Consider the following 23,766-nt stretch of genomic DNA (forward strand, 5'->3'; position numbering starts at 1 on the left):
CAAAATTTAAATAAGAATAAATGAAAGGGCTTCATGAAATTTTACACAAAAAAGACAAAAGCAGTGGCACGGTGCCACTGTTGCACGATAGGCGAGTCCCAAATTACATTCACGCTTCTCAAAATTAAACCTGCAAACTTGAATCCTAATTAAACCTATCATATATATAATACTAAATTTGAAGTTCGTTTTGTCCCTATATTTTGAAGTTAATTCTCTTTTAATCCTTATATTTAAAAAAAAAAACCTCAAAAATCATTGCAGTTAAATTATTGACACTCTTATCCTTACGTTTTGTTCCTTTTAGCTTGCTTTTATAATATTTTTTTTTTACAACAAAATTTCTTTTTTTTTGGACATAAAAGAAAAAAAATTAAAGAATGTATGTATATTAATTTTTATCCGGTTGTAAACTTTAGTTTAGTGAATATTAAAGAATAAAATCGCTCCTATTGAAAATGTTTGGCAGCGACAGTTTTGGTTTACGAAAATATATTTTTATCATAATACGACAATCTACTTTTGTCTACTTTAATCAAGTATTGTAAAATAAAATAAATTTATTTTTTTTTTTAGATATATATTTGAAAATAACTACAAGTATTTATAAGGCTCAAATGATGGAATCGCACACTTGGAGCACCAAAAAATAAAATGAAGTTGATGTAGCTAGTAAGATCAACGCGAGGTTGTTTCACTAATTAAGCTGTATAATTGAATTATAACTAAATAGTAAAATAATTACCTAATCAACTAAAATCCCGAATTGCCTTCGTGAAAACAAGGCGCTCCCCCATTTCGGAAAGTATCCCTTCCCTCCAATCACCCTCCATTAAAATACTATTAATTCATGCGCGTGGGCCCCACGGCCCATCTCGCGCTAAATAACAGCCTCCCGAACTATTTCAGTTGACGGCGATTTTTCTAACTTATCTCCTTTCTATTCCCTTCTCTGTCAGTCTCTCTCTTCCGTTCTCTGTGTATTGGACGCGACCCACACACGCGCATAGCAGAAAAAATTAAAAAAGGAAAAAGCAAAAGCCTTGAACAGAATTTTTTTTTAAAAAAAAAAAATTAAAAAAACTACGCGTAGTCCTTCCTTCCTCCCCTATCTGTCACCAAAAACCCTAATAACACTTGCTTTGAACAGAATACTCTTTCATTTTACCTTTGTAAAATTCATTGAGCTCCACGGAGTTTCTTATGGATGATAGTAGCAAAGAGAAATCGGATCGAGGCCAGTCGAGCTGGAAGCTAGGGGAGCCACCGGACGCGGGCTGCGTGAGTTATATTTTGAGCGAGTTTGGATGGAATCTGCAAGAGCATGAGAGTTCGACCAGCTACTTCGCTGCTGATCATGAAAGATCCGATTTGGCGGGAAATATCAGCAGCAGTTTTCCGGCCGAAACTACTACTGACGGTGGCGGTTTGACAAATCCTGGAAGGTCTGCTGACGTGTCGACTTCGAATCCGTCGGTTTCGTCGAGCTCCAGCGAGGATCCGACGGAGAAGTCTACGGGCTCCGGCGGTAAACCTCCTGAGATACCGTGAGTGCAAATGAAAATCAAAATGAGTAATTTCGTAATTACATGCTTTTTTCAGTGGCAAATGCCATATCCAGTTTTCTTTTTTAACAATTTAAAATTTTAAAACCAAAACAGAGGATTACATCAGAAACCGTATTAAATCCGTCAACCGTTTGTCTGACTCAATTCTTTCTGTTGTCGTTTCTGTAACGGGTGCAAATGACGCTGTGTCTCCGTGCGGCCAAAAATCTGTCCCAAAAAAAAAAAAAAAGAAAAAAAAAGATGAGGTTCATGCATGTAGATCTATGAAGCTGAAAGGTAGTTTTGTAATTTTAGCGAATCCATTGGGTCTGGTGAAAGAGAATTTTCAATAAATGAAAGTGTCTTTTTTTTTCTTTTTTTTTCTTTTTTTCAACAGCGCCGTTATTGCGGCAGAAATGGCGTTGCGGCGTGCTCTCTTTTTTTTTTTTTTTTTTAGGAATATTTTTTGGTTCGATAATACGTAACAAAAACAAGTGAAGAGAATATATAGAAAGTGTTAGAAAGATTCTTATTTATTTGTTTATTTGATGCTTGTTTTTGAAAACTGTCTCTTGTTTTTCATCTGTATGACATATAGCTTGCTTTGCTTTAAGGAGTTTTTAGTGTTTTACTTTTAGCGGGTTCTTGAAGTTAGATGTTCAAATGTTGTTTGCTTAGCGGGTTCTGGGCATTTCATGTAATGAATGCTGTATTAGATTCTTCAGGTTTTCTTGAAGATTACTAGCGTTAATGTTTACTGAATTAAAATTTAATTGCTTTCATATATAGCGTATAGAATTGCTTTCATATCAACTGCTGCTGTGTATGTAGTTTGCAATGAACTCATTGTGTTCCTTGTAGTGAAATCATTTCTTTCTCCATTCATTTCAGCAGTTTCGAGTCACTTGCTATTTGCAAATCTCAACCCTACTGAAAGATTTTCTTTGTTTATTTTCTTTAGTAGTAGACTCGAGAAATCTTCATGCTGATTGCGATTAATTATATATTTAATTTTTAGGAATAATTGTGCTGGCATATATAGCTGCATATGCATCTGTTTGTTGACCCTTTTTATTTAACTAACTTCTGATTTAATAAATAATTAACCTTCTTTATGTTAGTAGAGCTCCCTTATTATTATTATTATTATGGTATCGCAATTATGTGGAGGTGAATATCTAACTTTTCACATCCGAACACTGGTCCTTGACCTTGTAAAGCAGATTTTGAATGACAACAATCATCAAGGGAAACACTTTTCTTCATGCAATTACACATATAGTCCATTGCATTGATAGGGTTCAGTCCAATTATTCCTCAAGAGCAAAAGAATGGATACGATTGACAATTTATCACATGATTTCTTTCTGCCCGAGAGCATGCCTCCACTCAATCATTTATTTTGAAAAACTTTAGGTTTTGCTTTCCTTTTCATAATTGTAGGTGAAATATTTTGCAGAAGCAAAGCAAGAAAGAAAGGACAAAAGCGAATTCGGCAGCCACGTTTTGCATTTATGACCAAGAGTGAAGTTGATCACCTTGAAGATGGATACAGATGGCGAAAGTATGGTCAGAAGGCTGTAAAAAATAGTCCGTTCCCTAGGTCCGTACTTATTTCCCTTTAATTAAAAGAAAACCGACACTTTTCTACTTTCTAATCTAGTGCATTTTAGGTTTCTCAAATTATTATTTATTTGAGAATTTAATACCTAAATTATAATTGAATTGTGAAATTATTTTACCAAACATATTTATTCGGATATATTTTTCTTTTGAACTAAATATACAAGTATCATCAAGAAATTTATTTGACAATCTATCACAATCTCAAACAGATAGTTAATCGAATCTTTAATCACGCCGATGATTGTTAGGAGTTTTCCTTTAGCCTTTGTTATGCTAGAGATATAAGGGGAACTTTTTATAAAGTCATATATTTGTTAGAATCAATACTTCATGATTTTGCAAGTAATTTTATCGATTTGTGCATGCTTCGGATCACCTTGTGAATGAGAAATGAGATAGATTAGAAATATTAGTTCAGCTGCTCTCTTTAATTTATACACATTAGATGGAAATGTTATGAAACTTCTTACTAGTAAATGAATTGCAGGAGCTACTACCGCTGCACAAACAGTAAATGTACAGTGAAGAAGAGGGTGGAACGATCATCTGAAGATCCCACCATTGTAATTACTACGTATGAAGGTCAACACTGCCATCATACCGTTGGATTTCCTCGTGGTGGACTAATTAATCATGAAGCAGCTGCTTTTGCTAGCCATTTGACTCACGCAATCCCACCATATTATTATCATCAAGGAGTTCAGATAACCCAAGAAACTCCCGGTATCAAGCAGCAGTCACATGAAGAAGAATTAATCCCAGTTGAAGCAAGAGAACATGAACCAAATGCGTTGCCCGAACCACCAGCCTTACCACCCCCCACGGATGAAGGATTACTAGGAGATATTGTGCCTCCTGGGATGCGCAATAGATGAGTCTTTGAAAAAAATTGGTACGCATCAGGCATCACTTTATTCAATATAGTTTAAATTTTAGTAATAATATATATGATTACAATTTTTTTTTTCTTTTGATTCGCTATCGCCCTAAAATTAATGGTGACTAGGCCTTCGATAAATACCCCAATAACATGAAATGAGATGGTTTCCACTAGTGCTAGATAATCTTAAGCTAGAACCATCAATTCCTTACATTAGGACATTTGATTTGACTCATCAAGCCGAAATTTGGTGCTGTGGTAGGCCATTCTCTCGCTTCGCTTGTGAATTGCGATGTGCAATGTATACTTGTTTCCCCATTACAAAACATCATTACGAAAGTGTAGTAGTTCTCATTGACTATAAATTTATGACTTGGAGCTTCTGATTTAGAGCTCGTGGACTCCCCCTATACTAATTTTCCCCAACTTAATTTATTAGACCTAGTGTCCTAGTCTAGTATTTCAAAAAGTCCTTTTGGGCAAGTGTGATACCGAGCAACTTTATTGAAAGACCTCTAAGAACCACCCAAATGGTCTCAAATGACGTAATAGCTGTCCTCCCTCACAATAAATAAAAAGATGTAAACTTAATAAAGTAGGACCCATATATTGAACACATACATACTTATTTTTAATCAGGATAAAAAAAATGAGAATCACATATTTCCTTCGTTGTGCATGTTTGCTATACTTTGCGTCTCCCCTTTTGTAAGTCCTTTTCCTTTTATTTATTTTTATTTTTTAATTGTTTTTTTAATTTCCCAAACAGTCCATTGGTGCACTGTCCTTTAATTTAAGGTGTCTAGTTGTGCAAGGGAGATACAGACACTCAACTGGTCATATGACATAATTCTTCCAGAGTTACTGGTTTCATGTATTCTTTCTTCAATTATATATCATATAACCACTCTTTGAACTGCAAGAAACTGACTAGATTAGTAAAAAGTTCCAATGCACTCGACAAGAGCACAAACTCATTTTCAGTAGAGTGCCTTCCCCCCTCCTCTAAATTTTAGTATTAGTTTTGAACTTTTGATTACTTTAATGTATTTAAAGGGAGAAATTGGCTACAGCTGCTTTGAGACTGATGCATAAATAAATGCTAGTTTTGTTGTTAGTTCAGTATTTTCGTCATGTCTTATGAAAATCTATAATCTTGTATTACCCTCAACTATATATGTTAGTCCTAAAGTCATGCGAATTTGCTATATGTTGTAGGTGCCCATTTGCTAATATCGGTAAGCTCGATGTGGTTATAATTATATTATATGTTAAAAGAGGTTTAATTAGCTATTGAATCTAGCTCTGATAAATAGATTTTTTTTTTTGTTTTATTTATTTTAGGGGGCCGGTATATATTCTCTATTATGACCATCAAGATTATTAGTATTATTATTGTTGCCCGATCAGTACCGGAGGCCAGAATGGCGAAGCAAATACATACGCCCACCCATCCGTTTAAGGAAAAAAAAAAGTTAAAAAAAGAAAGAAAAGTACACTGCATCCAGTTGCAGGTCTAAGCCTTACAGAATATAAACCACTCGCCCTCGCCGTCTATTTGGAACAAAGCATACGTGAGGTGTGGAATATCTGAATGTTAATATTCTTGGCTTATATTTGATGAATTGATGCTGGGCTGGCTGTCGCTTTTTTCTTTACAAAATTTTACTTGTATTCATGTGCTTTCGGTTGTGTTTTTAAGAAGCCAGGTTAGCACTTTGATTCCATTAGCATACTGTCAGACTGGAAGAAGACGAAAAAGAAAAAGTCTAAGCAAACTAACCTCCCTCGAAATGTATTTCAGTGCAGGCCATGCCCAGTGCCGCTGATACAAAGCAAAGCCATTCATTTAAGGACCATGAACTTGATGCTGTTAACTGGAAGTGATGAATCGACCTGAAACTAAGAACTGTTTATATATCTCTGTTGGGATTATCTCATTTTTAACTTTCATTTGATGATCGATGAGATATTAGATATTTAAATATGTAAAAATCGAACATACAGCTGCCAAAGCTATATCTATTAGCTAGTGGATTCACACTTTTAACTCTTCTGATTTAGGTTAGATAACGAGATAGGTTATTATTTTAGATCCAAAACAATCTTCTGATTCATCTGTAATCACCCGTAATTATTCATATAATTATTTTAGTATTTGTGAAAGAGAATTAGATCTCAAGTACATATGCTGCATTTAATTTGCTTTTGTTGGGTAATGCCGTAATGGACATGGATGCATCCTGTATGGTCTCTCTCTCTCTCCTTCTCTCTAAGATTTCTTCATGGTTTCGTACGTGATTGTAATTTGAATTAAGTTGACAGAAAGACAGCAAAATTGGGGGGCCAACGATTTTTTGCCCCTTTTCTCTCTCAGTTGCGTGGATTTCAATGTTGCTTCAGAGTCAGAGAGTCAGCCGACAAAACTTTCTCTCTCTCCTTTTTTTCGCTTCTTTTGCAATTTAACCTTTTCCTCCAAACATTGCTTTATTTTTCACTGGCTATTTTGGACTTTACACTCCTGTTACCCCTTTTTTTTTCTTCCCCTTTAGGGCTACGTTAGATCACTTTTCATTTCATGTCATTCTGACTTCACCGCACACTTTTGTCCTCTCCCATTATTATATAAAAAAGAAGAAAATGGAAGGGCATAACAGCATAATGCTGCAATTAGCTCCCTGGCTTTATTACTTTCATAAATCAAGTATGATTTAGGGATTACGATATCTAGCTGATTATTCATCGTTATGTAAATTCATAATTATCTATGATAGATTTTTTTATATTTATATTTATTTTTAGAAAAATATTTATCGTCCACTCGTTTTTTATACATTTTTTATAAATACACAATTCTTTTATTTTTTTAGCTGGAATCCACCTAAAGTTACATGTTGTTTCACTTTTCCACTTCCGTTTAGAATCTGTTAAGAAAACTAACGGAAACTTTAAAAAAATGACAATTTTACCCCCAAAACGAAAGTTACAATTTCATCTTAAAAAATACCAAAAATAATAAGATTTAATGATAAATATCATTATTGGTACGCTAATGAAGTACAAAAAAAATCTTAACTACTAGAGATTATAACTTAATGAATAATAAAACTCTACTTATCTTAAATTCAATTGATGGTTTGCGAGATTGGGCTATTTTTAATACTACTGTTATAATTTAGCATTCTAATTACAGACATATTTAAAAAAAATCTGCATTTGATGGTTGTGGAATTAATTTCTTTATTGACCAATGGAAAAAATAATTAGATTTAATCTGATTATTTTTGGTAATTTTTAAGGTGAAATTGTAATTTTCGTTTTGGGGGTAAAATGGTCATTTTTTAAAGTTTCCGTTAGTTTTCTTAACGGATTTCAAACGGAAGTTGAAAAGTGAAACAAAATGTAACTTTAGGTGAATTCCAGTCAAAAAATAAAAAAATTGTGTATTTTTAAAAAATGTGTAAAAAATAGGTGGACGGTGGATATTTTTCCTTTATTTTTCAATGTTGGACATGGATAAATATGAATATCTAACAACGTCCGTACATTTTGAATTAATAATATAACGTATTAATATAGTAAAAGCTAATTAATAATGTATTACACTAAGAAATTCTTATTATTTTTTATTTTAAAAATTAATCAGAATTATATTGTTTCAAAATATAACACTAAAATAAAATCATTGGTGTTACTATTTCGACTAATAGTGCCGCTGCCAGTGATGATGAAGGTGGCCAACTAGTGACAAATTCCATACCATCGGACTTGAAATTTGGTGATCCATACAATAGTATAGATTTTGTCAACAAACACTGAACGGTGGTGGCGCAAATGCCATATAAAAGACCAGCTACAACTTGATTTCACTGTCTTAGGCATTGCAATGAAGAGCACGGCCACTTGGATCAAAACTGGCAGCGTGTGACATATTTGATCAAAGTGGCAGGGCACATCACTGCAACTTCATCTGATGTCGGCGTAATGCATCCACCACACTTTTAGGTGGCATTTTTGCCACCATTGTTTCCTTTTTGTTGATAAAATTAGTATCAACGTATAGATCACAAAGTGGCGAGTCCAGTGATACGAAATTCGTTACCCATGACCTTTTTCACCATCGCCGAAGATGGCACCGCTACCGGCGACGAGACAGAGTCACCGATGAATGATTTTATATTTTTTCTTAAATTAAAACATTTTTCTATAATTTTATTTTGAGGGTAATTAGATAATAAATTTTGTTGTTTAAGATGCTTTTGTATTTATTCATTTTTATCTAACAATCAAATAAATGGATTAGACATTAGATATCCATCTAATATTCACGTCCATTCAATATCGGATATTTTAAAAAATATCTATATCCATATTCAAAAAGATCTAGTCTAATTGAACTAGATACATAGGTATTCAATTTGAATGGACTAGTTTGTCATACCCAGCGTCGGATGTAAAAACCAGCATTATATGAATATAACAGTCACCCAAGAATCAAGATTTGCCTGGAATGCGAAGGTGGAGCACTAAACTGCAGTGGACAGAGAATATTTTGTTCTAGATGGCAAGTAGTGGAGGAAGATATATCAACTCATCAAGTAGTAAGATTATTTTGATCACTTCGGTTCTCACATATTGGGAAAGAAGTTCATTTTTTATTATTATTATTAACTTTTTTGGGGTTCTGAGAGGAGTTGTTTTCTTTTCGAATATGTAAAAGCAAATTTGACCAGTTCTCAGCCCATATATTATTGCACCACAACAAAACTATCTAAGAAGCGGTTTTGGTAGATTTCTTATTATGATATCAGCCCATAGTAATACCAGTATGTTTAAACTAGCTAGGAAAAAAGATCCTGGTTTGCTGGAGGAAAAGTTTAAAAGATTTTTGAGAGCAAAGCTACCCCTTTTGGTAGGTTTTCTAATTAAGGCTCGTATTGGTTGATAATTGATAATGAATCTTTTACTCACAGAAAGCTGTGAACTCTTTTATAAAAGAAACCTAAATAAATAAATAACCAATATCGTCTGACTGCTTCAGAGACTTGCTGAAAACAGACATGAGTTCATACGGTACAAATGAAGTTGATGTCAGATCAAGCGGGAAAAGACAAAGGAGGATCGTGCCTCGTGTAAAAATTTCCCGAGAAGAATAGGGTCAAAGAAAGCGAAAGACCGAGAGAGAGAGAGAGAGAGGGGTCCCCGTCAAAATGAATGGGCGCGCGTGAACGTAATGATGCTCTATACATGTGTAGTTTTCAAATTGATCAAATCCTGTAGCTACCTTACGCGTTGCTACCAATGCCTGACTCAGTAACGTTAGCTTTAGCGGCATCGCCCAAGTCGCCACTGAAAAAATGCCGCGTTATTCGCCGCTTTGTTCGGGCGGTTATCGCTCATTTCATCGCCGATTCCTCCGCGGCCTTTTAGGTAAAAGTTTGTTGCATCATTCTTGCGGAATTTTTTACTCCCATGCAGTCATTCCCACTCCAATACTTAACCGGCCATGAGCGACTCCTGTGCTGTAAAATCAAAAAGATGGACCAAGCATCTCTTTGTGGATCTTTGCTGGGCCTTATTGCACGTGTAGAAGCAAAACATAAAAATTGATGCCGACAAAACGTTAAATACTGATCATGAGTCCACTAGCCGCTGAACCGTCAGATCAACTAAATCGTTAAGGGGGCCCATTAACTCATGTCTTGCATTGGAATTTTGAAATGGTGGGCCAGAATTTTGAGAATAACACCTAAAAACTAGCCGCCAATAGTATTTTTAGAAAGTTGGATAAATACTCATAGATATTCCTGTGCTTCACATGCGTGATCTCATTGTTTTAAAGAGTTAAAAATAGAAGGTGCCGCCCTAAATTTGAAAGTGGTATCTAAGTGGGTCGTCACTCAATCATCAAGGTCTACATTTTAAATTGATCCACATTTTAGCCCATTGCTTTTAAGACTTCCAGCCCAAGAAAAATCATTCGCCCAGCCCACAACACAACACATATTTTGTTTTGATTTGCCAAAAAAATAAATAATCCTTTGATCTTATCTTCCGTTTTCACTTTTCACCGTCAAATCACACAGATTAGTTAACTCTAGATTCTATAACGAGACATTATCAGAATTTTAATATCCCAACAAACTCGTAAGTGGTGATATTTGACATTCTCAATTTATCTCATAAGCCTTTATTTTTTAATTAATTTTTTATTTTAAAATTTTTGTTTTATTAAAAATAAAAAATAAATATTTTTTTCTCACTCAATCTCTCAACAGATTAACTTCTCATCTCCCTCTTTTTTTAAAAAAAAAATTAATTCAAAATGTGAATTAAATACCAACTCTTAACTCTTAAGTCTTAATCAAATCCCAAATTAAAATTTCAAAAAAATCTTAAATTATCACACAAAGAAAAACCATTATCATTAACAACAAAATCTACCACTTGTTCATAAATTTTAACAAAGCCTAATATGAAAACTCATTATATGCTAATTGATCTAATGGATTGATGGTGAAAAAGATATGTGACGAGGGTGATGGTTATGCTAGAGAGAGAGAGGATTGTCGAGGGGAGAGAGAAAATAAAAATATTTTAATTTTAATAAAGATAATTTTAAAAAATAATAAGATAAGGATTGGGGCTATTTGTACTCTAAAAATTACTCAGAACAATCTAATTGTACTAAAAAAATTATTACAAAAGTGCCTATAATGTGAATTACCATTATAAACAATTGATTATAATTTGATACTGTATAATTACTTTGAACACTTATTGTTCAAAGTATAATTCTCTCCACTCTTCAGCCAAGTTGGTGGTGGCCTAGAAACTGTGGGGGCTCTCCACCATCAAAATAAAAACAATTCTTTTCGAGTCCCAGAAACTCATTAGATGAGACAAAGAATGAACAATCATTGCAAAAAGAAAACATCTTGTCATCCTCCTCCAAACTGTGCACCATATGAGCAATTATCCAACAATCGTAATTCATGATAATCCTTCTCTTCAAGGTCCTTCTCAATATCAAATTATTGAGCACAGATAAACAAGAAATTAACAACTAAAATTGTCTTAAATAATTTGTTTACAACTTGAATTCAATATATTGTTGTAACTTGTAAGTATATATTAAATTTTTTAAAATTAGGTGTAGTAAATAATTTTGTTGATGTTTTAAGTAATAATGTTAATTAATTTGAATAAGGATTTTTTTTTAAATTTTTAAGAATGCATAAAGTGAAACTTAATTTTCTTAAAATAATAAATGAGTGTACAAGATAATAAAATGTTTAACATAATTTTTAGAGTACAACAAATCTCATCGTAAGATAAATTAAAAAGTAAAAAGTAAGGGCCGGCGAAACAATTCTGAAGATAAAAAAAATCATTACTCCAAACTCAGTGCTAGAAAAAAGAGGGAAAAAGCCCAATGACAAGGCCCATTGGCAAATTTCTTTACGCAAGCATTAGCAAGCAACCAAATGTGACTGAATTGAGCATGGCTAAAAGTCAATGATGACCCATTGGAAAAATCTAATTTCATTGCTTGCTCTATATTTTAATAGTCAATTTGAAGCTTTCTTGGAAACTAAAACAACATTCAATATAATGCCAGTTGACCCAAAGCCAATCTCCTTTATTTCTCACCCCTAACACACTCAAAAGAATATATATATGATGTGCAAAATAAAGATGAATAAGAATCTTACACCTCTCAAATGAAAGTGAAAATGAAAGGCAAGGAGTATTCACAAGAATGAGCTGACGAATTATTTTTGCTTAATGGTAGGTGAGTACACAACCACCACCTTGAGTGACATTTCCTCTCGAATAATGAAAAGTGCATCAAAGTTTGTATATGTGATTCCTCATAATTTCATACACACCCTTTCTTGTCTTGGATCTTAAGAGTTGCCCAACCACTCCATATATTTCATTTCAATGCTCTTTGAAACGCCTATTGGAACTGTTCTTGCGAATAAGACACCGGGTTGATCGAAAACGTTGAATTATTATAAGGTAAAGAGAAATGTGACAATAATTGGGGCATGTGAGGTATGTTGTGTAAAAGAAGAACCTCTTTTAATGTAAAGGGAAGGTTGCATTAAACATTAGCAAATGCATTTACTCAAGAGCATGTTAACAAGTGACTTCAAGCAGGAATATTTATATATATTTAAGACCTTCTAGTTGAAAATCTTTAGCTTTGCCTTATAAATGCAATACATGTAACATGCATAAGTTAATGTTAAAAACAGAGTTGGGCATGTAAATTGTAAAAGGAAGCTTCTCTCCTAATTTTAAAATGGCACTTTTTTTAAGTGTTTCCCCATAAAGCAGAGGTGGTCCCAGATTCTTTTAGGAAGGCCGGGGGAGGGGGGGGCTGGGGGGGGAGGGAACACCCAAAAGTTAGAACAGTGAAATTCATTCAAGTTATATCTTAATTTAGAGACCAATTTTTGATTACTTGCATAAAGTACAAAAGTCTAAATTATGGCTAATGCTCTTTATAGAATTTGGAGTTCATGTTCTCTACCCAATGGACCAATGCTGACAGAGACAATTTAGTCCATCATCTTAGCTATATGTAAAACCAGAATTTCATGTTACCTGAGTTTGGTAATTATCATGGAAAATGCAATACACAAAGAAGAAATTTAAGGGAAAAAAAAATCAATGCTTCAAGATGAAACAAATCATTACATCATGGCGAACAAAAACTTCCAAAGATGAAGATACTTTCTAAAGACTTCTTACAGCGCATATATGTATGAGCAACAAATGGAACATTTACCTTTGTAAGATATCCTTGAATCTGAAGCAAAAGAAAAACATAAAAGGCAATTCATCAAGCTTGTCTGTACACTCAAGATTTCTTGCATCCTGATGAAACTATGCTAAAAAAAATTTTCGGCTAGAGTTCAAAAACCCACCAGCAGCAACTCATGCTTGTGTTGCTCCCAAACTACCATCGCGAAAACTCTGCATCTCTAATCACCTCATTCTCGACTGGAGCAGGAAGATTAAGGTCAATTAGACCATGCATCTCATCTAGCTCTTGCTTAATTACCACTGTTTTATCTTCACTTCCCCCAACAAAATGGGACCTCTTGTGACCGCCTAAGGCTTGGCCTGACTTGAAAACCCTGAAGCAGAATGGGCATTCGTGCCCCTTGCTTTTCTTTGACCCCAGTCTTTTATCGACATTGGTAGACAAATTTTGTGCAATTGGGGTCTTGCCATTGACAGACTTGCAAAATTTACTATTAGGCATCGGAACAGGAAATGAATCAGTCTCCCTGCTGTTCTCACTGCTTTCATTTATGGATTCACAGCAGCCGTTTATCTTACTATGGCTGGCTGTGTGTCCCCATAGAGACCGAGGAGAGTGGAAAACTTTGTTACATGTCAAACACTTAAACTGACTTCTCTTCTGAGCATTGTTGCGGAAAATCTGAGGACTTGAAGAATCATTCTTAGCTCTCTTTCTTGAACCATGCTTTGTTGAAGCTCTATCTACTAAAGCAAAATCTTCTTCCTTGGTCAAATGCTTGCCAAATTCAGTTCTCTTGTTGGAACTTTTCTCAAATTTTGCATCGAACTCCTCAAATCCAGGTCCATATTCCACTCCAGACTTCTTACATTTACCAGTCCTGATAAATCCATCAAAAGAAGCATTTGATTCGGCCTTCTTGGGTCCATTCCTAAAATACCCAGAATCAGAATTATCAGAAACATCATCGATTTCAGCAGACTTGAACTTGCTGTCGTTAGATTTGTTCATTTCCACAAACTCATTACCGTTAGGGACACAATTCGCACCACTAATTTTCATATCTATTGACGATGACTTAGCCTCTAAAACCACTGAATTATTATCAGAAGAATCAGCAAATGAATTCAAGCCTTTCTTACAACCAGAAGAATCCCTCGACAGCATCATTAAACATATAGCCACCTCTTCTTGTTCTTGCTCAAGTTCTGAAACAGATGAAGAACCATTTGCGACATCAACAGAGGAAGAGTAAGCACCCATGGTCATGTATCCAGTTCCTTTGGATCTCCTTGGCCTACTCGGAGCAGATGTTTCAGTATCTGATTCACTATCCATTACTAGCTTTTGCTTCAAATCACTACCCTCTAAATGAACTTGAAAACTTGTTTTCATCTTATTATCTTTCTCAGAGTGACAAGCCATGTGACCACAAAGAGCTTTGAGCGACTGAAACACTTTACCACATTCTTTACAAACCATTTCTTGCTGTGAAGTAAGCGTGTTTGAATCAACAAACCTTCTAGTTCTCTTGGGATTCGCTCTAAGAACGTAACCAGATTGGCCACCAGCTTCAAAGCATGAATCTTTCTTAATGTTTCTTCCTGAGAAAATCTTGTCTATGTTGAGCTTGACTTCCCCTTCACCTTCAGCTTCAGCTGAATTCCCATTATTCATATGAGTCCTGATGTGACCACCTAGAGACTTGCCACATGGGTACCTCTTGTTGCAATACTTGCATACAAACAACTTCTTCTTTTGATTTGCTGCTTCCATGTATTATTGATCTGATGACTTTAAGCACAAAAGAAAAATTACCCACTAAGGGAAACAAGATCAGTAACTCATACCTTTAACTCAAATCTTCAAGAATGCTGCATTTCGTAATCTTAGAGAAGCCTCAAGAATGCTGAAGAAACAAGAACCAGAAAGAATCAATCAACCCAGATCGATGAGCACCCAAAGATTGAAACTTTTGCCTTGCTTTTACTACCGGTGGTTGATGATGATCAGAAGAAGAGGATCAAATCAACTACCATTTACGAATTGAGATGTGACAGTTCTTGTTAATTACGAGATCCGACCCAAAGAGAAAAAAAGAAAAGGGTTAAAAAAAGAAAAAAGAGAGAAAGGCAAAGGCCCTTGAATCCCATTTCCAACAATTAGATATTATGACATACACAACAACTACTCATTTTTTTTTCTTTTTTATCTTGAATGTTTCAAATTCAATGGGGGTTCAAAAGAAGAGATTGAAATTTCAAAGAAACAGGCCGCCAATGATGGCGATGAAGAGGCCTAAGAAGAGAACAATCAAACCAAAAACCATGACTCTTTCTCTCTCTCTCTCTCTCTCTCTCTCTTCTTTGTTTTGTGTTGTGTAGTTGGAGGAGAATTCCATGCATGGAAGCAAAAGATTAAAAAGGGAAGAAAAGATAGGCAGCACGTGTACTCAAGTGAGGACCCTTCGCTGTTGAATTGGACGGTCAGGATTTTGAGGTCTTTTGAGGATCCCAAGGAATGAGGAGTACTAGATACATTAAATTAGCGAACTCAAGCATCCAAACGATGCCTTACTTTGTCTTGCTTGTAAGCTCCCTCACATTCACATACGTTCAAGTGGAAGGTCAGAATCTCCAACCGTTATTGCCTTGCTACGCCTTTCACCTTCCCACTCCCACTTTTGCAACCCCAATTAAACCGATTCCACCTATTTATGTACTCGGATCTTATTGTATAACGTTTTTGGTCAATTCTTTTATTTACAATCCCATTAACCAAACCAGTTTGCAAAGTCGTTGCATTTCTCAATAATTAATGTCCTCTCCACAATTAAAATATCAAGTACTTGAAATGGATACACAACTCCCTTTTAGTTTGGACTGCCGCAGTCAAGAACAAGAGATGCGATGGTATGCTTGATATCCTCAAATAAATAGAAAAATAATAATAAAAAAATAATAATAAAGGTTTGTGTATTTATTCCAAAAACTTTGTGGAGGATTTACTTTTTATCTCGGTGTAAATCTTAAGAGCATCAGAGTCCTTTTTTCCCTACAAATTTAAGATAAAAATGGCACATGAATGTAACAGTTTCCACTTTCCAACGTCATGAAATTGATAGTCTAATTTTGCAGCTAAAGAAAAGCAGGTTTAGGTATTGGTTTTGGTCTCTCAAAAGAATTGGTTGTAGATTTCATTCAATGTTCAAGACTTCAAGTCAAGGCATCTTTGTAATGACCCTTATTTTGCTTTGTTTCCTGTGTCTACCGTGCAACGCATCTGCCTTGGTTTGGTTGGACGGACTTGGATTTTATAAACAAAACAATGAGGTATCGAGGACCTAGCTTCATTGAAAGGTCGGACAGATACTACGAGAAATTGAAGTACCAAATGAGGTAACCAGAATTATTTTCAAAAGCCATTGGGAATGATATCTTGGCAACGCATGAATCTCATGAGTCACAAAGAAAGAGAGATTAATGGGATTTATTTTATCAAATATTAGAGATTCTCTCTTCTTGGTGGTTAGATTGAATATGACCTAACGTGTATTTATGCTTTAGGTTGTTTTTATTCTTTGAGTAATTATCTCCGGAGTTGACCAAGTTTGAGTTGAGCCAAACCAAGTTAATAAAATATCACCACTTTCTTCTCAAAAAAAAAAAAAAAATCACCAATTTGATAGCATTGACTTTGAAGATAAGAAGATAATTATACCGATGAAACGAAGAATCTACACGTTACAGCCAAAATTATAACGCAGTAATTTTAATGACGGGTAAATGAAATGTCGCAAATACTAGCAACACTTTTTTTTTTTTTCCTTCTCTCTCTACTTTCTTGAATTACCACAAGAGTAGCATAATTCTTGTGGTGGTGGAGTTAAATTCATCCATACAATAAAGTTTTTTCAAATAAGAAAAGAAAAAGAGAAAACGAAAAGGAAGAATATACCTAATGTTCTTTTCGTCAAAACACTTGGATTCCTTTTCTCAATCCCATGTGTACAAACCCAACAGTGAGATAATTAACAAGGGTTGTTCAACAAAGTTAAATCAATAATATTTTTCCCAGTAAATGTGTTCCAGGTGTCGGTTTAAGGACCGGAATGCGTGTTGAGGTTTAGTGCAATTCAAAAACAACACTGAGATTTCTCTACGGGTGCTTCAACTTGCTGAAGCACATTTCATACCACAGAAGAATTTACAAAGATGGAACAAAAGGCAAAAATCTCCCATCATTCAGATAGAAGTTTTCTTCCATTAAAACCTTCACTACGAAAGTCTCAATCTTTGGCCATTTGGGGGAACCCATTAACAAATTGAGACTCAACATGCTAGATGTCTTAGTCATTTCTTGTCTTGGTATCCCAAGTGCCTTGGCCAAATATCTCTTCAATGATGTTGCATGTAGGCAGGAGCTCCACTCCTTTTATAGGGCTCAGGTATCTGGCATCCCAAACTTTAGCATCACAGGAATCCAATAAATTCATGTGACCAACTAGATCGTTATACCCATCAAGTCTGCCGTGCAAAGCTTTGCCGTGTTCCGTCCTTACTCCACTTAATTGCAAAGCATGTGCAGCATCAATTGCCCCACAAGAATCAGACATATCAGGCTGAAACTCAAAAGATGTACACGATTCATCTTCAACATTGAAATCATCCCCAGCGTCCCCTGGAATTTTATCCATGTGAGGAACTACAGCATCAAACCCACCCTCATCAAATGACTTTGCAATATTAGTGTCAGATACATGGTCAGTCCCACAGGTTTCTCCAGTTACCTCTCCCCCACCATCTCCCACATCACCATCACTGTCACCTCCGTCGTCGTCATCTTCATCAGAAGAATCCTCTCCACAGTCTGCATTCTCTTGATCAACAGGAGACTCGATAGCAGAGTCTTCATCTTCCTCTGAAATTCGAATTTCATCCGAACCGCCATACCCTCCATGCCACTCATCATCATCACTGTCAATTTCTAGTAGGTCAGATCTATTCTGAACGGCCCGCCTACGGAGTACAAAAACATTAAAATAATAGCTGACAATTTCTTTTTTGGTTCTAGAAGGGAACACTGCTGACAATTGCTTCCAGAAATTTCTACCCAATGAAAAAGGATTGGAGTAAACAACTTCATGGAAAACTTGTTCCTCTTCTTCACTCCATTTACAAGACACCTCCTCTCCCATGTCACATAAACCCAACTTTACAAATTTTTCATGGCCAAGGGATTTCAATAGCTTTTCCCGGGCTTCCATGACATGTTGTTGCACACATCTGATAGAGCCTTCATCCAGGCAGTCACAGTCCATAATACCCCGTCCAACCTGGTCAATGTTGTGAGCAAACGAATTTGAGTCAGGCATTGGAATGATACAAGTCCCCATCCATTTTTCTTCATTGTCATTGTCAACAACATTATGTGATCCCAGGTGAACTAAGGAATTGTTCCCACGCAACGTAGCTTTACCATCTAATATGTTCTTCCCCATGCTCCTGTCCCATGATGGAAGAATAGCTTGATGATTTGGTCCAAGAGGAACTTGTTTTCTAGGAGAACGGTCCAACAGAGAAGAATAAGAATCTTCAAAAGGAACAAATGTTCTCCGTGGGTAGTCGTATTCAATATGTTCCAAGGAAAGAGGCGCATGTGTTGTAGAACCAGACCCAGCATCTTCCTCACAAGAACTGCTTGTGACCCATGACAAGGGGGCACTGGTCTCAAAATCCTTGTCAACCAAATTCATCAGTTCATTAGCGACAGTACCATTTTCAGATGCCTCATGCCACTGATGTTCATAAAAGCCACTCCCATCCTCACCTAGTTCATATAAAGATAAGAACAGCCAATATTGAGATCAACTACAATTTCAACATCTTAATCAGTTAATTACAATTTATACCATCTGCGCCATATACGCACATTCAGATATGGACTGCCATCTTACCCGAAGTATCATGTTTCTGAGAGGCAGCATCACAAGGACCAAACTCTGAAAATCGAATCATCTTATTGTTTATATCAAGCTGTCTGGAATGCTTATAAGGGAGCTCCTGGAACTCTTCATCATCAAAAGGCCTTTTAAATCCCATTCTTTACCTCGACCTGAAGGACAACCAACCAACATTAAGGCTCCGTTTGGTACAACTTATTAAATAGAGCTTATAACAGTAGAGCTTATACCAATAGAGCTTTTGGACAAAAAGTCATTGGGTGTTTGGTTGTCAATAAAAAAAGCACTTTTGAACTATTGAACTGTGTGATATTTTTTATATTATATATTTTTAGAAAAGTTCTCTAACCTCTACTCCCAAAAGCTTAAATTTTGGGCTTTTGCTAGTAGAGGTAAATTAGCTTATTTACGCTAAAAAAACTCTACTAAAAAAATAAACAAACACCATAAAATTTTTTAAAAAGTGATTATACAATTAAATAAGCACTTATGGCTCTTAAATAAGTCATACCAAACAGGCACTAAGCCAAATTGAAACTTCAAATTTAGGTCATCCCCTTTGTGCATATTCTCAACCAGCGACCAAATATAAAACAAAATAAAAAATCCTTTTATTTATGCACAATGGCACAGCTAGGCACACTGATCCTTGTCAAACAAGATGTTGCTTGAAATCAGTGCATCCACTAATTCAAACAAATAACACGTAGAACAAAGACACAATTGGGGCATTCTTTGAAGTATAAATGCACTATTAAAAAAATATTCCAAAAATGTATTTGCTACGAAGAGCACCACTCACATTCCAGCACTGATAAATAAATATCCAAAAGAAACTTACAGAGACAAGTAAGCTTATCAGTATCTAAGTCTTAACAAACAAATAACATAATACATTTAGAAACAGAATTACATTCAACTCAATGAAAAAAAATTGCCAAATATCAATACATAAAAAGAAGGTTAAATAGCACTGACATATAAACAATTACAGTCAATAACAAAATTTACCTTAACAAGTATGCAAAATTCAAACTTCAAGCGACTTGATACCCTAGAGACCTTACTTTAGTTGGGAACACACTCAATTATATCCGAAGTCTGACTAATTTGACGAGAAAGTACGTTTTTCCAATCGAATTACACAACAGTAAAAACCCCTAATTTTTACAGAAACCCTAACCCTAGATTCTCAATTGCAGATCAATACCACGAAATTACCACCCAAAAACGCACGAAAGAATACGAATCAATGAAAGAAGCAAAAGCCCTCTATGAATTTACAGATTCAATCAAACACTGAGGAATCGAAAACTTCGAAACTTTCGAAACCTAAATAACGAAAACGGATAGAGACTTATCCACAAAAATTGAACCTAATTAGGATAAATATTAGCATAGATCGAGAATCGATGCAAAATCCAGCAGATCAAGAGGTTATAATCGTTAATTGAGGAGATCGAAACCCTAACCCTAGAATTGAATGAAATTAACGGCCGGGAATAAAAGAATTATTGATCTGTAGAGAAGATTGAGAATCGAAAACAATTGATTTTACAGTTGACGATTAGATAGCAATTTCAGATTATAAAAAGAGATCGTGTTTTTTGGGGGGGGGGGGGGGGGTTGACGTAACGAAGAGACGCCGAGAAGAGAGATACGGTTCGTGTTTTTCTCTGTAAAGAAGGCGGTCCGAATAAAAGAACCCGGTTATTTTTTCTTGGTTGTGGGATCCTTGTGAATTCAGAGTTGGATCAGACTCCTCCTATTTAAGCTAAACCGGCCCATGTATAGGGAAATTTACGTAAAGCTCCCTACATTGCGTTATTTACTATGTCTTTCCCCTTTTTCCAAATTTGCCAAGGAATTTTTTGTATTAATTATTCGTATTATTATTAACATTCCTGATTTAGATGAGAGGAAATTTGTAAAACGACTAAAGTATCGAAGACAATTAATTTTTTTAAAAGTCAAAAATAGATCAAAGTGAAGATCTAAAACAATAAATATTTTTAATTTATGTAAATATACATTCCTAAACTACTTATTTCGAATTATAAAATAACTAGTTATAGAATTGTGTCATGAAACATACGCCAACCATAGGCCATGGAAGTATACATAATGATAATACATTATTTTTTCAAATCCCATCAAACAAATTTTATGTGCCATTATCCAATTATTTTAAATAATTCCAAGTAGCTAGGAACTATAAATTTATCATCAATTTTAAGTATCATTTAAACATAATTCCAACAAAAGGGAATTATAATTGAGTTGGTTTTTTAAATGTGAACACAGTTACTGTTTGCAAACATGCTTTATTTTAGCCCTGCCATTAACTAGAAGTCTGGAACAAAATCCTCTAATTCATTATATAAAGGTCCATCAACTCATCATGAGTCGCAGATAAATATTCATGAAAAATCCATCATCTCCAAGAAATTCATTGGAAAATTTAATAATGGATGAAATAACGACACGGTCAGGGATAAGACAGACAATCAGTATAAAAAATTTGCCAAGTTTCTGATTTCATTAAACTAATCCAAGTAGTGAACAACAAATTCTGATATTCTACTGACATGGGATTACAATATAAAAATTAACAAACCACATGATATCAAAACTTGAAGATATGAAATGTAAAAATAAGATATAAAAATGATAATTAAAACAAAAATATAGGATGATACTTAAATCTCTCAAATATCTATTCTAACACTCAACCAAGTCACAAGCCTTGCTTTGTTATGCTATTTCAGTCTTTTATGCCACAGCAGGCATGTCCTTGAGCCATTTATCCAGTGGCTTACCAATGGAGTAAACAATGAACCCAATTTTCCTGAGCTTCTCCACGTCGAGAATATTCCGACCATCGAAAACAAATGCAGGCTTCTGCATGTTGTTGTAAATTTTCTGGTAATCAAGATTTTTGAACTCATCCCACTCGGTCAGAATGCAAACACCATGAGAATCCTTTGTTGCCTCATAAGCATCTGAGGCAACTATAACTTGATTGATTGTTGAAGGACTCGTGGGCTGAAGATGAATTGGATGGTCCCAATCAAACTTATTCATTTGAAGATCCCTTTGAATGTGTTCCTCGGGAACCTGAGGATCATATATACTCAAGCGAGCCTTGTCACCCATCAACCCTTTACATACATCAATGGCAGGGGTCTCCCTGGTATCACCAGTGTCCTTCTTGAAAGCAAATCCTAAAATAGCAATCTTCTTGCCTGAAACAGTATTGAACATGGATGAAACCACACGGTTCACAAACCGGGTTTTCTGATAGTCATTCACCTTAATGACCTGCTTCCAGTAGTTTGCAACCTCAGGAAGGCCATTGCACTCACAAATATAAACCAAGTTCAGGATATCCTTCTGGAAACAAGATCCTCCAAATCCCACACTGGCATTCAAGAACTTGGGCCCGATTCTTGAGTCAAAACCAATAGCATGTGATACTTGAGAGACATCTGCACCGGTTGCCTCACAGAGTGCTGACATGGCATTGACAGAAGAAATTCTTTGCGCCAGGAAGGCATTGGCAGCAAGCTTTGAGACCTCAGCTGACCAGAGATTGGTGCATAAAATCCGATCCTCAGGAACCCAATGAGCATAAACATCTTTCAATGCTTTAATTGCCTTCATGCCTTCCGGGGTTTCCCTACCACCAATAAGGACCCGATCAGGTTTAAAAAGGTCATTAATGGCAGTTCCCTCAGCAAGGAACTCTGGGTTGGACAAAATTTGAAAGTTAATTCCTCTAGAATTATGCATCAAAATCTTTTCTATAGCCTCAGCTGTTTTGACAGGAACGGTTGATTTCTCGACCACTATTTTGTCAGATTTCGAGACATCAGCAATCATACGTGCAGCACTCTCCCAATACGTCAGATCAGCAGCTTTCCCAGCTCCAAGACCTTGGGTTTTTGTTGGAGTGTTAACCGAAACAAAAACTATATTAGCCTCTCTAACATGTTTCTCCACATCAGTACTAAAGAAGAGGTTCTTTCCTCTGCACTGTTTCACCACTTCCTCCAGACCAGGTTCATAAATAGGAAGTTGATCACTATTCCAAGCATTGATCCGCGGCACAGAGATGTCAACAACAGCTACTTCAATAGAAGGGCATTTCAGCGCAATCACAGCCATTGTTGGCCCGCCGACATAACCAGCTCCAATACAACAGATCTTCACCATTTTTACAACGCTACAAAAAAGAAAAAAAATTACAACTCAAACAAAGTTATATATGTATGTATATTTTATGAAACTTGTACAATACGCAAAGACATGACACGTGGCCACAACAATTGATATCATAAGAGATCAACTGCTTTCAATCAGCAATCAATTGTACCGACGGTTCAGTGAAATTTTATCAATAATTTAATCAACCGAGAAAAAGAGTTATTTTTCCAATAAGAATTAGACCAAGAACTAATATTTTATAATCAGATCCACGAACTGGGCATGTAAAATAGAACAAAATGTATGACAATGTAAACAACAGAAACAACAGCAGCGGATCTGCAATATGAAAATGAACCCAAAAACAAAAACGAAAAAGAAATTAAAGAAAAAAAGAACTGCCCATTAAAGAATAGAAGAATTTACCTTCTGGGTCTGGTTCTTTCGATCTAAAAGAGAAGGAATTGAAGAGAGGTAGAGCGAATTCTTAAGTTTATAAGAAGCAGCCTATGCCGAGGAATGAGGAGATCTAAACGCTCATGCTTTGTTTATATATACCAATTAAATGCCCACCAATTTAGTTTCAAACATTTTTACATTTCAAATTCTTTTTCATTTTATGCTTTTAACACGTCTCCACTACGTCCCCACGCCAAATTACGTAATAAATACACGGCACGCCCACTCACTAGCTTCCAGGTTCCAACTTTGCTATCATTGTATTATTTAATGGGGTATTTGTTAATTTATTATTTTTTTTTAAGGA

The 23,766-nt window shown here is 35.4% G+C and overlaps 4 protein-coding genes across 12 annotated transcripts; 1 reads left to right on the forward strand and 3 right to left on the reverse strand.

Annotated features, from left to right (window-relative positions):
• The first annotated feature begins 951 nt into the window (after positions 1–951).
• On the forward strand, positions 952–6,258 carry LOC102614847 (probable WRKY transcription factor 57). Of its 9 annotated transcripts, none has more exons than XR_001508644.2 (5): positions 952–1,547; positions 3,007–3,150; positions 3,661–4,065; positions 5,398–5,762; positions 5,858–6,258. XR_001508644.2 is itself a non-coding variant. In XM_006482991.2 (5 exons), exons 1-3 carry the CDS (start codon positions 1,204–1,206, stop codon positions 4,046–4,048), a joined length of 876 nt encoding a protein of 291 aa, XP_006483054.1. In that variant the 5' UTR covers positions 952–1,203; the 3' UTR covers positions 4,049–4,065; positions 5,272–5,291; positions 5,398–6,258. The 9 variants fall into 9 exon arrangements, 5 of the variants coding, with proteins under 5 accessions (XP_006483054.1, XP_052296002.1, XP_006483053.1 ...); XR_003066387.2 differs by having other exon boundaries at positions 5,398–5,632; positions 5,756–6,258; XR_371126.4 differs by having other exon boundaries at positions 5,398–5,632.
• A 6,457-nt stretch (positions 6,259–12,715) lies between these two features.
• On the reverse strand, positions 12,716–15,231 carry LOC102614562 (uncharacterized). The gene has a single exon (XM_006482989.4). The coding sequence runs from the start codon at positions 14,606–14,608 to the stop codon at positions 13,025–13,027; it is 1,584 nt and encodes a 527-aa protein (XP_006483052.1). The 5' UTR covers positions 14,609–15,231; the 3' UTR covers positions 12,716–13,024.
• Positions 15,232–16,758: 1,527 nt separating this feature from the next.
• On the reverse strand, positions 16,759–20,539 carry LOC102614272 (uncharacterized). The gene is made up of 3 exons (XM_006482988.4): positions 19,806–20,539; positions 18,789–18,946; positions 16,759–18,661 (listed from the first exon to the last, which is right to left on the reverse strand). The coding sequence occupies exons 2-3, from the start codon at positions 18,931–18,933 to the stop codon at positions 17,181–17,183; spliced, it is 1,626 nt and encodes a 541-aa protein (XP_006483051.1). The 5' UTR covers positions 18,934–18,946; positions 19,806–20,539; the 3' UTR covers positions 16,759–17,180.
• A 768-nt stretch (positions 20,540–21,307) lies between these two features.
• LOC102613979 (UDP-glucose 6-dehydrogenase 3-like) lies at positions 21,308–23,595 on the reverse strand. The gene is made up of 2 exons (XM_006482987.3): positions 23,427–23,595; positions 21,308–23,019 (listed from the first exon to the last, which is right to left on the reverse strand). Exon 2 carries the CDS (start codon positions 23,007–23,009, stop codon positions 21,567–21,569), a length of 1,443 nt encoding a protein of 480 aa, XP_006483050.1. The 5' UTR covers positions 23,010–23,019; positions 23,427–23,595; the 3' UTR covers positions 21,308–21,566.
• Positions 23,596–23,766: the final 171 nt, after the last annotated feature.

Source organism: Citrus sinensis, chromosome 4 (assembly GCF_022201045.2).
Source record: "Citrus sinensis cultivar Valencia sweet orange chromosome 4, DVS_A1.0, whole genome shotgun sequence".
NCBI lineage: Eukaryota > Viridiplantae > Streptophyta > Magnoliopsida > Sapindales > Rutaceae > Citrus > Citrus sinensis.

What these genes read in the sequence shown, in the direction of transcription:
- LOC102614847 (XM_052440042.1), top strand. Translation starts at nt 1,204, where the DNA reads ATGGATGATAGTAGCAAAGAGAAATCGGATCGAGGCCAGTCGAGCTGG. An exon ending in GGTAAACCTCCTGAGATACC is followed by an intron (nt 1,548 to 3,006) that starts GTGAGTGCAAAT and finishes AATATTTTGCAG; the next exon opens with AAGCAAAGCAAGAAAGAAAG. An exon ending in AAAAATAGTCCGTTCCCTAG is followed by an intron (nt 3,151 to 3,660) that starts GTCCGTACTTAT and finishes AATGAATTGCAG; the next exon opens with GAGCTACTACCGCTGCACAA.
- LOC102613979 (XM_006482987.3), bottom strand. Translation starts at nt 23,009, where the DNA reads ATGGTGAAGATCTGTTGTATTGGAGCTGGTTATGTCGGCGGGCCAACA.
- LOC102614562 (XM_006482989.4), bottom strand. Translation starts at nt 14,608, where the DNA reads ATGGAAGCAGCAAATCAAAAGAAGAAGTTGTTTGTATGCAAGTATTGC.
- LOC102614272 (XM_006482988.4), bottom strand. Translation starts at nt 18,933, where the DNA reads ATGGGATTTAAAAGGCCTTTTGATGATGAAGAGTTCCAGGAGCTCCCT. An exon ending in TCAGAAACATGATACTTCGG is followed by an intron (nt 18,662 to 18,788) that starts GTAAGATGGCAG and finishes TATATGAACTAG; the next exon opens with GTGAGGATGGGAGTGGCTTT.